Source organism: Limulus polyphemus, unplaced genomic scaffold (assembly GCF_000517525.1).
Source record: "Limulus polyphemus unplaced genomic scaffold, Limulus_polyphemus-2.1.2 Scaffold3174, whole genome shotgun sequence".
In the NCBI taxonomy this organism is placed as follows: domain Eukaryota; kingdom Metazoa; phylum Arthropoda; class Merostomata; order Xiphosura; family Limulidae; genus Limulus; species Limulus polyphemus.
The window spans coordinates 94,629-109,383 of NW_013668784.1; the positions used below are offsets into that span (position 1 = coordinate 94,629).

The window sequence follows — 14,755 nt, forward strand, 5'->3', positions numbered from 1 at the left end:
TTAACTATCTGCCTTATCATCCCTACTTACATTACATGTTCTTTGTCATCTTGGTTAATTTTGTGGAATGATGTGATACATATTGATTATTTATGTATTTTCTCAGTAATTTTCGTCTGCTTACACATTAGCTTTTATTGCATACTTTTTTGACTGGGTACATTTAGACATTTTGTTCGTTTCATTTACTTTGTTAATTGGGTATGTTTGGTTAGTATGTCTTTTCCATATCATTACTACTAGTAAGAAATATCTCTGTGAATAATTTTTTCGTCATTGTTAAATATGAACCTTCTCCTCCTAAGTTTAGTCAGCGTAGGTATTAATTCTGTGTCCTTGTCATCTAGGTTGCTTTCTCTGTCTGTTACCTTAGATATTGCTTGTTAGTGTATTTTCTTGGTAATTTCTCTCAGTTGGCACGTTCCTTATTTTTACATTTTGTGTGGACTAGAAAAATTTTGATACTTTGCCCATTTGATTTTTATCAGTCCTTTGTTTATTGGGTATATTTCGATTGTTGGTATGTTACCTGTCATTACTGCTAGTAATATCTATTCATTGTTCTGTCTGAATTTTTTCATGAGTGTTCAATTGTGCCATTCCTTCCTAATTTCCGTCACTATGGGCTGAGCTTAACTTTGGTTCCTTTTCCTATGTTCATGATCCTAGACAGCTCTTTACATGTTTTGTTGGGAAATACAAACTTTTGCCTGATGTTTTCACTCTATGAGTCTTGCATTCTTTCTTCTCTGGTTTGACTGGCTCCTGCTTGCTTTCTCCCATTCTCAGTCCAGAGACTACACTCCTCTGCTCCAAAAAGGTGCAGAATGGATTGGTTTCCTTATAACAAGGGTTAAGTCCATTCTGATACCCTCTCAATACCCCATTCATTTGGGGGGGGGGGGGTCTTCTTTCCAAACTCAGTTGGGCAAACTTTCTCCTCTTTGTCTTTGAGTTTGGAATGAGCAGTTCATATGTCACTCACCCTTATGGCTCAATATGTTTTATCTCTTTGGACATGTGGACTTCCTTGGAAGCTCTCATTCCCATGGGTCAGTCTCATATGCATTTCCTTCAGTGAGAACTCCTTGATCAGTGGAAATTCTCCTCGGATCTCTGGCTTGGTAGTTGAACAGAGTCCAGACAGTGGCAGAGGTGCTGCTCTCTCTGTCTCATCCACTTTCATGGCAGTGTATATGTATATCTATGTATTAAAAACCATTAAAACTATATCTTTGGTCGACCATTAGTCATGGACTTCATGAGTAAAGCAAAAGGGTATTTTTTGCTTATCCCTGCTGTTTGTTTAGTTCCTTAATAGGGTTCGATCTGCTTTTCAAAATAGGGAAACATAATTACCTATTGTACTGTCTCCTGTGTAATGTTTGTTCAAACTCCCCACTGCCTTTTTTTACCCCCGTTCTTCTAGTGGAGCATGGTAGTCCTTACCACTCTCACTTCCCAGTCACTGGGGTGGTGGACCATGAAGGCTTCATCCTGAGTGTAATTCCACATTACTATACTTATACTTGTATATCCACTCAGTGAGAATAGGATGAAGCTGGTTCACTACTGGTGCTTCTCCCTGATGTTTTCTGTCCGGGTGGACCACACTCAATAAAACTAGTGATCAAATAATTGTGACTAGCCTACATGGGATCTTCCTCATAATTCCAGGTTCAGGATGACAATGCCCTGTTCCTATGTGTAGTAGATGCCTCTCTTCTTGGTAATTCCAGTTGCAGAAGGTTCTTTCATGCTTCTACAGTTGGGTTTAAGATACTTCAACTGCCTCATATTTCTGTCAACGGGATGTTTGTGCTCTATTCTTATGGGGTGAATACTGCTTGTCCTCCTCATAATTGCAGGTACAGGATGTCTCTGCCCTGCATCTAAAGTTGAGTAAGTTATGATTTTGCCCATAATGCTGGTTACAGTTTTCCCTTTTCTTACATTTGAGTCGATGCTATGCTAAGACTCCATAATGCCATGTTCAGTTTGTCATAATACTTCTTGCTCCGACATTGGTTTTGGGAGTTTCTCTGTTTATGGCTATTGCACACTTCTTTTTCATAATTCCAGTTTCTTGAAGTACGACACTGTTTATTTATAGTTGGGGGTTGTTGGGTATTGATAACATGGTCAACATGCCTTAGTCACTTGTTGTTATTAAATTTTTTTTCTCATTATGTGTTGCTGCAGCTTGCATCTTCTTAACACTTTTACAACTGCGCAAGCACTACCTTTTCCACCTACTTGGTGTTCCTTTCCTCATTCCTGGGTAAAGAGTATACCTGTTCCAGAAGTAGTTGGTACCTCACAGTTGTGCTTCGTTTTCATCCCTGAGCACACCTCTTCCTTCAGGATGTCACTTTCCGCTTGGTTTGTTCTATGTGCATCTACACCGGCCCTCCATCCCTGTACACCAAGACATTTACTTCCTCAGCAGATAAAGTCAACATAATGTCCTGGGAAGTCATGCCATGTGCATTGTAGCCTGTCATGATAATATCATTGTCCACCACAGAAAACCTTGAATTTAAATTAAAACACATAGAATTCCAGAACAAGAAAGGTTTGATTGCAAATTCATGGAAACAAATGAATTCAAACAAGAAAATTAGGAATTGTTGAATAAACTTTATTGGAAACGGCAATGGAGCACAATAAAAACTGTGTTATTTTCAGAAAAATTAAACACGTCTGAACTGTGTCATACCAATCAAGAAAGTGAGGATCAAGTAAGAATAACAAAGGGAGCTAGCTACATTGTTATAGGTGGCACTATTGGTGGAGAGTAGTCACACGATAAATACATGTTCAGAAATGGCACAAAACTGGTTGAGTATAAACAGGTGTGCTGATTAATAAAATTTATTTTAGCAATGCTTAGAGAGCAGACAATGATCAAGATAGCTTTTGTGTGAAAAGAGGTAAATACCTATCAGAAATACATTTTCAGTGTAAGAAAATGTTAACTTTAATGTAGTTATTTGCTCTTGAATAGTTCACTTGCAAGGCGATTTTCATGTTAAGCATAAAAAATGATATTTTTTACCTTACAGTTTTCACATTTCGCTTGCATAATCTCTAGAACCTTCTAAATGAATATCAAAAGTTTTATATGGTAAATGTTTATATTTTATTTTCCATTTTCTCTACAATATCACTAACTGTGGCTATTGTCATCAACATACAGTGCAATGAAAGGTTTAAAATTAAGAAATAGAAATATATACATACCTTTTATCTCCTTGTGGAATAATCTTAAAATATCATCTTTGGGTCAGAAGCATAATTTAATGTCTTTACCTTTTGACCTATAGTTTATTTTTAATGTTGCATTTTCCTTTCCTGTTCTTTATCTTTGACTATTTATATTTACACATGTCAATGGTGCTCCAGGCGATATAACGTTATCATTGACATAGATGGTTTAGCCTCTGGCAAAATATTTTGCTTTTGCCTAGTTAGGAAAGACTTGTTTAGTGAGATGAAGCTTAGAATTATATTAATTAGAAAATCATTAAACCTTTCAAATATGAATTTTAAAACACAATTAAAATATAATTAACTAAAATATAAAAGTAAGACCTAAATACAATTTAACTTTTCTCTGTAACTATAACATACTTTGGTAAGAAATAACTGTAATGTTATCATGGATCAAGCAGCCAATAACACCACAGGCAATTACATCTACCTCATGACGACAACTGTGTGCTAATTTCAAAATAACCATTGGTGGATTATAGTGAAGATGAGCTCTGTCTAATGATTATATACACTTGTGTTAAGTAACAATATGTACACTGTAAATCTCAAGGCAAAGTATAGTTTGAGTGCAAATAAATACGTTTTTAGTAGAAAGACCTATTTAAAATAATATTATTCTTTGTGTACAAGATACTTGTAATCTTTAACAAAATCTTACCAGTTCTTGTGAGTATACGTTAAGAAAGCTCAGAGTTACCATATGTGTTGTTGCACAGTATTTTTCCGCAGTCAAGCTCTTGCAAATTGCAGGAGACCATTGCAAAAGGGTTAATGGAACTAACAGTAACTAAATAAATTAGTATACTTTACTTGAAGAACACAGAAACACTAGTTGTTGGCTTGACCTATTGCCCCCCAAGGTGGATTCTTGTACATAGTGGGGGGACCTCCCAGGGAAGGTTCTGTATCTTCAGTTTAACTCCTCTGGGATCCAAACATGCATGTGCTTGCCATGTGTGTCATCCCGTGAAGGGGAGGAGAGAATCCTGGTGGTTGAGAGGTGTCATTGATGGGTCAGTTTATATTGGTGGTGCTTTAACACATCATTTTGGCTGGTGGCCTTGGGGTGGCTCCCCCAGGGTCAATTGGCTGGTCGTGTTGGGCTAAGGTCAACTGAGTACCAGTGTTAGATGTTCTCAATGGGTGTTGTGGATACCGGTGTTTGCCTACGAAACTCTGGCATCTCTACTATGCTCTACTTTAGCATTGTAGTGCATCCCCTTGTAGAACTTCATGGTGGGTTGGGTCAGTGTGCACTGAAGTTTTTCTATTTTATATGGACCCTGCACCAAGTGACCCCCCCCAAAAAAACTTGTTGATAGGAAAGCGACCATGTTTGGAAGACTGAACAGCAGTCACCACCCCAATCTGTATCTATTCCTTGTTTCTCCATTCTTCATTCTTTGTCTAACAAACCCTTAGGGCAGATGCCTTTTTTTTTCATTCAGAAGGGAATCGAGAGTCTTGCTGGCTCTCTGAAGTCAGTTAAGAAGCTACATTTTGGGGACATCTTGGTGGAAACATCCACATCAAAACACAGTGAACTCCTCCTAAATTCAAAGGTCATTGGGGCAATACCTATTGAGGTTGCTCTCCATGCTACTTTGAATTCCTCTGGAGGATTGATCATTGAGAGATATATACAAAACATCCCTGAGTCGGAGATCTTTGTCGGTTTCTCTAGCCAAGGAGTTCCTGCTGTACAACATATCCCCATTTGTAAAGAAGGAATTATACTGCCTACCAATGTTCTTGTTGCAACATCTGCCTGCCACTGTCAAGACAGGTTTTCTCAACTGTAAAGTATGGCCTTATATTCCTTACCCTTTTAGGTGTTTCCAGTGTCAAGCGGTTTGGACATTCAAAAGCATCTTGTCGTGGTTCTTTGACATGTGGTGGCAAAGACCATAATGCCTCTGAGTGTCAACTGGACCCTCACTGCATCAATTGTGGTGTTTCCCCCATCGTACTTTCAATCTTGCCTTAAGTGGGTGGAGGAAAAAGAAGTACTATGTTTATGTACTGTAAATAATATTTCTTTCCCCAAGGCTTGGGAATTGTTGTTGTCTTCTGTTCCATCTCAGACATATTCTGCTGCTCTCTGTTCCACTGTTACAGTGGGAGTGCAGACAGATCTTTCTGTGTCTCCATCAGTCTTTGAGCACCATGTGAAGAGTCTTTTGCCCTCCATCACTGCATGAGTTGACAAGTCTACGTCTACTCCCGTCTCTGTCTCCACCATCACTTCCAGTGACTGCTCAGGTCCATCTCTTTTGGACCTGAGATGCAGAACCAGTATCCTTATCCATGGTGGTGTCTTGCCTGCCAGCATACACGGAAGGCTCAGAAATGGGCCTGGAATACCTTTCGCAAGTATCCTACTCTTTCCAACCGCATTGCTTTCTAGTGGGCCCATGCCTATGCTTGGCAGGTCAGATGTCAAAGCCAAAAGGAATCTTGGATTAATTTCACCAACAGCATCTATTCTACCACCAGTTCCAAGGTCAGTCTGGGACAAGGTCAATAGGAAGTATGCTTTCCATCCCCTTTCCATCTTGTTCTCAAATGATCAGGAAGTTGCTGATGTACAGAGCTTTTCTTATCTTTCCAATACTTCTGTTTTTCCCCTGCCTTCTTGGGCTGAGAGATCACCCCTTTTCTTTCAGGCTGATTGTCTCTATGATTGAAATCACCCATTTACACTGGTGGAACTTAAGTTTGCTCTTCATCGATCTGGCATTACATCAGTCAGACCAGATGATGTTTACCATGAGATGCTGTGCCGTCTTTCTCTCCTCCCTCTCTTGCTCTTGGTGGAAGTTGGAGCAGGCTGACTGGCTTTCCTTCACCACTATCTTGGAACTAGATCCTACTGTCGTTAGTCTTCTATCTATTAACGACTGTATGTAGGCAGTAACTGATTGTATGATTCAAACAGTTGTTTGCCCTATCCCAAAACCCTTGACATGTTTTCCACGGTGTCCTCGTCTTGTAATGAAAAATAAGTTTTATTGTATCCAATAAGCTGTGGGGTCCGGCATGGCCAGGTGGTTAGGGCGCTCGACTCACAATCCGAGGGTCGCGGGTTCGAATCCCCGTCACACCAAAACATGCTCGCCCTTTTAGCCGTGGGGGCGTTATAATGTGTCGGTCAATCCCACTATTCGTTGGTAAAAGAGTAGCCCAAGAGTTGGCGGTGGGTGGTGATGACTAGCTGCCTTCCCTCTAGTCTTACACTGCTAAATTAGGGACGGCTAGCGCAGATAGCCCTCGTGTAGTTTTGCACAAAATTCAAAAACAAACAAAAAAGCTGAGAGTAATAAACATTGTAACATAAATTGTTTGGAATATTTGTACTTGGGAATGGAAAATTTAGAACTTCAAAGTTGAAAGTGTCTGTTTCTGGAAGCTTTAAATTTCCTCTAAAACCATTTGCATCCATTCTTGCCACCAACAGGGTTTACACCTTAATCCTGAGCTCTGTTTTGGTGGTATTGTTCTTCCTATAGTTCCTGAGGTAAAGTTCTTGGGGCTTTGACCATAAGCTTACATTCATTTTTAACATTAAACAGCTTCATGTTAAGTGTACAAGAGTACACTTCAAAGCCTGGATTTGTGCCAGTTGGTAGTCAATTTGGGGTGAGCAATTTCACAACAAGCTTTTCTAAATCAAACCTACCATTCTCTTTTTGCCGGCTAGTTTTTTATAAGGATCGATAGGTTGAAATTGTCTTGGCTAGGCTATATATTGGTCACAGTTTGTTAATCCATCATTTTCTTTTATGTGGGTCTGATCCGCTAAGTGTGGCTTTTGTGACACTCAGGTCACAATTGCCAATATTTTACTTTTGTGCTGTTGTTACAAATGTCAGCAGTGGCACCATGTTTATGTGATTGTTTAGGGCTGTTTATGTGCAAAGAGTTTGTCGTATTTTTACATGACAGTGTAGGAATACTTAAATATAAGCTTGTAGTGTGTTTGTGATTATATAGGATTATTTACATTAAGATTTTGTGGTATTTTTACATGATTGTGTAGGATTGTTTACATGTAAGAGTGTTGTATTTTTACATGATTGTGTAAGATTGTTTACATGTAAGAGTGTTGTATTTTTACATGATTGTGTAGGATTGTTTATGTGTGAGAGTTTGTTGTATTTTTACATGATTGTGTAGGATTGTTTATGTGTGAGAGTTTGTTGTATTTTTACATGATTGTGTAGGATTGTTTATGTGTGAAAGTTTGTTGTATTTTTACATGATCGTGTAGGATTGTTTATGTGTGAAAGTTTGTTGTATATTTACCCGATTGTGTAGGACTGCTTATATATAAGAGTTTGTTTTTCGTTTATGTGATTGTGTAAGATTATTTGCATACAAGAGTGTATGTTTATGTGCTTGTATAGGTTTGTTACATGTAAGAGTGTTTTATATGTTTATGTGATTGTGTATGGTTGTTTATGTGTAAGAGTTGGTTATATGTTTATATGATTGTGTAAGGTTGTTTATGTGTAAGAGTTTGTCGTATTTTTACATGATTATTTAGGATTATTTGAATCTAAGCTTCTAGTATGTTTATGTGATTGCGTAGGATTATTTACATTAAGATTTTGTGGTATTTTTACATGATTGTGTAGGATTGTTTACATGTAAGAGTGTTGTATTTTTACATGATTGTGTAGGATTGTTCATGTGTGAGAGTTTGTTGTATTTTTACATGATTGTGTAGGATTGTTTATATGTGAGAGTTGTATTTTTACATGATTGTGTAGGGTTGTTTATGTGTGAGAGTTTGTTGTATTTTTACATTATTGTGTAAGATTGTTTACATGTAAGAGTGTTGTATTTTTACATGATTGTGTAAGATTGTCTACATGTAAGAGTGTTGTATTTTTACATGATTGTGTAGATTTTTTTTTATCATTATTATTATATTAACGGAAATATGTAAATAAGAATGAAGTAATGCAACAAGGGGGAAAGTATAAAATAGTCTTGTAAGCTACACCTGAGGATGATGTAGATCACGTTGAAACGTGTACATGTAGAGAGATATTTTAAAGTGGAAGCTGTATGGCTTCAATAAAGTTTTTATTGTGTAAATATAAAACATTATTTTTAATTATTTATCATAATTTAAAAAATGATTATTTACATTGTATTTATTTATTACTTTATATATTTAGGTGATTATGTAGGTTTGTTTACGTGTGAGAATTTGCATGTTTATGTGCTTGCAAAGTATTGTTTGCATGGGAAAGTTTGTTATATGTTTATATGCTTGTGTAGGATTGTTTATGTGTGAGAGTTTATTGTATGTTTATGTGATCATGTAGGGTTATTTACATATAAGAACACAAGCTTATAAGCAGTAGCAGATCAATTGTCTCAACCCAAGCAGATTCTCCCAACAGAATAAATGCTGTATCGCAAAGTTCTGTTGGATTGGCTCTCCTTTTTTAACTCTGATAGGTAGGTTAGCCTCTCATTGGAACACCCAATTACTGGCAATTTGGCCTCCAGTACCTCACCTTTGGGCTTTGGCAATGGATGCATTCAATGAGGATGGGATGGGATTCCAACTCTAGACCTTCCTTCCAATTCATATGTTACCCAGCATACTAAATATCATTTGTTCCAACCCATGTCAGGTCCTGTTGATAGCACCATATTGACAGCTACACCATGGTTTCTGCTTCTGCGGTACCTTCAAGAGTGTCCACCTCTTCCATTTCTTCTTAGACAATCTCTGTGGAGGCAGCCATGATTTAACATGTTACTCCCAACTAACCAGAAGCTCAAGCTTCAGACATAGAGGTTATGCAGTCTTTTGCATGGCATCGGGGTGTAATTTCTAAGGTTGCCATGTATCTGTCTCAGTCTATGCTTAGTCCTGCAATGGACATTTATCAATGGAAATTACACACATATCGGCAGTGGTGTATTGAGAAGAGATTGAATGACTCTGACCAAAAGTGCCAACCATAACTTATTTTTTGACCTGGCTCTTTGGTAAAGGTTTTTCCATCTCCCAAAATTGCCCTGTACTCATGATAAAATATTATTTGAGTCCCAAATGACCATTCCAGTTGCCTAACTGATATATTAAGGTTACATTACATGCCTTTTCTCAATACTTGTTTGTGACCTGATTCTTATGCCATGTATCACTTTTACCTGAAGATTTCATTTTTGTTGCTGCTAACCTTTAGACATAGCAGGTAGGAGTGGTTTGCACTCACAAGTACATATATTTCTTGCGGTCCAATTTCCCTAACCACTAACTTGGGATATAGGGTCTATAATTCCAATCCCAAGCAGTGGAACCGTGGAAATCTGGGTGGAGCCTGGCCAATAGTGATGATGAATCATGTAAAGTTCCACCTACAGTATATGAATTAAGTTCCGGGTAAAGAGCACACCTGTTCTAAATGTAATGCGGTTCCCCCAAAAGGGTACCAATCTTCTGTTGACACACCCATGATCTACGCGAATGCTTTCTATATGGATAATTCCCTCACCAGCCCCTCCATCTTATCAGTGTGGGATTCTAGTTGTAGTGTGAGAGGAGGTAAGTAAGTTTTGGAAGTTAACATTTTCTTAAATCGAAAATGTATTTCCAATAATACTTACCATCATTCACACCCTTCCTCCCCATTAGGAGCCAGTGTTAGAGTTTGCGGATTGAGTTAGTCTCGAAAATGTGATAACATTATCTGAATGTGGTGCTTTTATACAGTACCAGGATAGAAGGCATATTGACGTAGGTGGAGAGTATCACAAGACAAATATTGCCAAGGGTAATTAAATGAGGTATTAAAGACAGGAGCAAGCGAGAAAAAAGTCAGACCAATACTTAGATGGGCAAAGGAAGAAACCCTGGCAGTCGAGTAATAGCTGTAGTGTGAGAGGTGATAATTATTATTGGAAATACATTTTCAATTTAAGAAAATGTTAACTTTCATAATACTAAATATTAAAGCTCTGAACATAACTAAACTAAATATCAATATGAAAAAATTAAAGTATTTAGAAGCTGTTAATGGTATAATTTTCCTTGCATAAATACGTGGGTGTCCTTGCAGTCCCCATCAGTAGTGATTGGTAAGTGTAATTGTGAGGGTTAAGCATTAGAGCTTGTTAATAGAGCACAAGCTTATGAAAATACTTGTAGTTTATATATGCATTATACCTTGCTTACAGAACCCAAGCTTATATTAAAAAGAGTACTTTTTCAGAATTAGTTCTTGGATTACATGATACAATTTTATATTAAAAAGATTATATTTTGTAAGTGTTAGATCTTTTTGATATATCGGAAGCTTATATTAAAAATAGTATTTTGTAAGTGTTAGACCTTTTTTTAATAGAACACAAGCGTATTATAAAATTAGAAATTAGTGAGCTCTAAAGCTTGTTTATAGAGCATAAGCTTATGATATCAGTAGTATTTTGAAACCAATCAAACAACAGAGCCTGTTTGCAGTACAAAAGGTTATGATAAAATAAGCATTTAGTAAACAGTATATTTTGGTTAAAGAACACATTTCATGAATAAATAAGTTTCCAAGAGTCTGGTATTCATCTAAAGTTATGTTGTGTAGGAGTGCAGACTTAGACAGTTTACTGAGTGTATCTCAGCATCGATTACAGAACTTGGATCTCTACAGCTCAGCTGATATAGAGCTGCTGAAACAAGAAATAACTAAACTACAGGTCAGGTTTGAGGAAGAAAAAAGCTTTAGAAGTGAGGATAGGTGAGTTATACAGTTGAAAAAATTACTCATAAACAAATCTTACTGAATTTAGGATGTTGATAATCACTAAACTATGCTATAATTATATAAAACCTTTTAACATTTTTTTTCTGTGAATAAATCCATTAATGTTTAAAACAAAAAAAGTGCTATGTTAGATTTGTCATATTCTACTTCCAATCTACTGTTCATTCTGCATTTGTATAAATACATCCATTTTAAATGTTATTTTTCTTTAACTTGTATAAACATACCTTCTTTAAATAATACTCTCTTTAATTGGTATAATATTTCAGTGTTAATATCTTTGATTTGTATAAACATTACTGGTTTAAATGTTAGTATCCTTGATATTTTGGTGGTTGATTGTTACTTGAATTTATGATTTACTTTCCTTTTTCTTATCACTTCAGTATAGTGAGTAATCCTGATGTACAAGGATCATTTGTAGTTTTAGTTACAATTCAACCAATCTTTTACCATAAATGGAGAAGTTCTTTTAATTTAGAACAAGTTTATGTCATTTTCTGTATTATTAGAATAACAAATACATATTTTTTTATTCTTTTGTGTTTTCAAGTTGATTTGAAACAATGAGGTTTTCATCTTGTATGTTTTGTTCAGGAAGCAACTTCTTGAGGTACAACAACAATTCACACAACTATTTGATGATTATCAAGACCTGTTGCAATCTATCGAATCTCGCCAAAAGGAACAGAATGATTTGGTTAGCTAACTTAGACCTCTTGGCTTTGATTATTTAAAGACTGATAGAAGAAATTTTTGAAATGTTTAAAAAATCTTAAATATCTTTATTGGATTTTCTATTATGTTCTCTGTTTTTAAAAACAATATGCATGGTGAGGCAGAAGTTAATATACAACTTGACATAACAAAACCTACTGTGTAATTGGTACAGTTCACACTAATAAATACAATTGAAAGAAATTTAATTATTGTTTGTTTCAGAGTAAGATGTTAGAAATTAATTTATGTTCTAGATGAAAAAATTGTATAGTCAAGTGTAATTGTCTTATACTAAATTTCTTTTTACTTCTTGCTGGTTGTATATACAGAAGATTGAGTATGTTATATTCAAACAATTTTAAATTTGCAAAAATTCATGTGGTAACCGCAGCCAGTGGAACAGCATGTACCAGTACTACATTTTTGACACTGTTTGGCATTTCATAGGTAGTCTTATGCCACCAAAAATTGATTGCTTTTTGGAAGGGCATCTAACAGCTCTTTCTCAACCAAAATATTCATATACTCAAATCATAAAGATGTGTTCAGATTGTGGACATAGAATTTACACGGGAAAACAAAGTAATATGGATCAATTTTGGGAACCAGGATCATCCAGAAAGAGACTGGCATCTTGTAACAGATGCAAATCTACAAACACAAAATTCATTGGCAAAATCTGTCCACATGCCCCAGGCAACAATATGCAACATAATCAAGAAGGATCTCTGTCTGAAAATGAGGCTAACAGGTGTGGGTTTACCAAGGTAAGATATTCAGTCATATCTCCTATTCAAATATCACATACCTTAAGTAGCTGGAGAATGCTATTTTACTTGTGTCAAATTACCAGATGCACACCTATGGATTTCTGAGATCAAACTGTTGAAACAGGCAATGAAAACCATTGTCCTCATTCACTAAATAGATTATGGAAAGCATGCAGGATTTAGGGGTGTGCTTTGGACATGACAGCCTTACACTAGAGCTTTTTGCAACATAAAACACATTGTAAAATGCATGGTAATCAGATAGAGCACGTGTGGCACCATGAACAGTAATGACCTGGTGAGGCTCCAAAATCATTTTAATATAAACTAATCAACCTTTTTATTCATGGTTTTTATATCAAAGTGAAACATTGTATTTGAGATTGCCAATAATCCTTATAATTATTATTAAAATCAACAAAAAGATGACTGATAATTCCCATAATCATTTTAGAATAAATATAAATCTTCATAATTTGCTTTGTAGATAAACAATAAACGTAGAAAGATGCTAATCCTTGTTTTACATTAAGGTCAGATATGAATATTTTCAAATCCAATATACCATTTCTTTTTATTCTATTTAAAAAAGCTTGTAAATTATCATTGTAATTTGGTCATCATGCTGATCTACATTTTCTTTAATAAAGCTTAATGTATGATGAAATATGCCAGTGTTCTTCTTGATTGTCAAGTTCATGAAACAATCTTAAAGATAGTCCCTCAAGAAATCTTAAGAAAGGTGCAAAAAACAACCTTAAAGAAAATTTTACAAACAATTTTAAAGATTATCCAACAGTCTTAAAGGTTCATCAAGCACTATTAAAGAATGTTCAAGAAACAGTCGTAAAGGAGGTTCAACACACATAAAGATAGTCGAACAAACAGTCTTAAAGATAGCCTAGTAAACATTCTTAAAGATTGTTCCTTAACCAGTCTTAAAGAATTTCTAACAAACATTCTAAATAACAGTACTGTGAGTGATGGTGTTTTAGGTGACTTCTGTCAAAATTACTAGCTGTTTCATTAATTGCTTTTTGGAAGGATGTAAAAAAATTATGAATATCCTGATTATTTTGCCAGATATTTAAGATCATACTTCCTATGGTTTTATTGATACAGATATGTTTAAATGTTACTTGTATGCACACAGGGTGAAGAAGGAGAAGCATGGATTGAACTGGAGAAAAGAAAACATCAGGAAGAATCAGATGCTATCACTGCTAAACTTGTTCACACAGAAGAATTGCTGGCTAACCAAAAGAAAGAAACCATGAAGATGAAATCAGAAATAGAACAGATGAAGGTTCAGGTTGAAAAGTTGCCTATTTTAGAAGCTCAAGTATGTAGGTCATAATTGTTTTTAAAATTTGAATATAGATATATACTTTTTTCTACAAGCTTTATGCACATAAAGATCATGATTTGGCACCAACAGTTGTGTGAGGAAGATGGAAACTAATGTTTTAACACAGTTCTTTCTTGATTCACAGTACTTTTGGGAGGAAGTACAATGAGCGTGAAACAAAGTTGCTTTTTGTTTGATCAAAAAGTTCTGTTGGGTTGATCAACAAAATCAACATTTTGTGTTAGCTGAACATTTATTTTTAGAGTAAGGCTGGGGTGAAATTCTCAAAAAAAAGTAGAGGTACTCAGCTGGGTAAAGTGGACCTGTTTTTGTAAAAGAAAAACAAAAATTATGTGTAAACATAAAAAATGACAAAGCAGCTCAAATATGTCCCAGTGCTAGTACTGCCTTAAAAAATAAGTTCTGGTATTCAGTACCAGCCAGTACTGGCAGAATTTCATCCCTGGTATAAGGTCAAGATGTTCTTTTTTGTGTGCTTTTTCAAGGTTGTTAATTGTTCGAATGAATGTGTTTTAGAGCACGAAACAATATGGGACTGTGTTTCTAAATAGTGTTACGTCTCCATTTGTTAATTAATTTTCCGTAAATTCGTTCCGACGAAACTTTAGCGACACAAGACCTTTCTTAAATAAAACTGGTTTATTCTTTCCGAATACAACTTTACGAGACACTTAATTTCAACAGTCGCTCTGTAACAAACGCTATAATTCTCACGTGCTTAACAATATTCTCTCTGACTGCAGTTCAATTACTCATTCACTGTTGTCCCGTCACATTGTGACCGTCTTATATATATATATATATACAAGACTAACACATATCCAGTAAATGCTAGG

At 35.7% G+C, this 14,755-nt stretch overlaps 1 protein-coding gene across 3 annotated transcripts in view; it reads left to right on the plus strand.

Annotated features, from left to right (window-relative positions):
* The window catches only part of LOC106468814 (optineurin-like), a 47,895-nt gene that overhangs the window by 23,796 nt on the left and 9,344 nt on the right, over positions 1 to 14,755 (plus strand). For all 3 annotated transcript variants that reach the window (XM_013929257.2, XM_013929255.2, XM_022397169.1), the window contains 3 exons: positions 10,881 to 11,033; positions 11,658 to 11,760; positions 13,704 to 13,892. In XM_013929257.2, the coding sequence (XP_013784711.1) occupies positions 10,881 to 11,033; positions 11,658 to 11,760; positions 13,704 to 13,892 (445 nt within the window). The remainder of the gene's footprint in view (positions 1 to 10,880; positions 11,034 to 11,657; positions 11,761 to 13,703; positions 13,893 to 14,755) is intronic.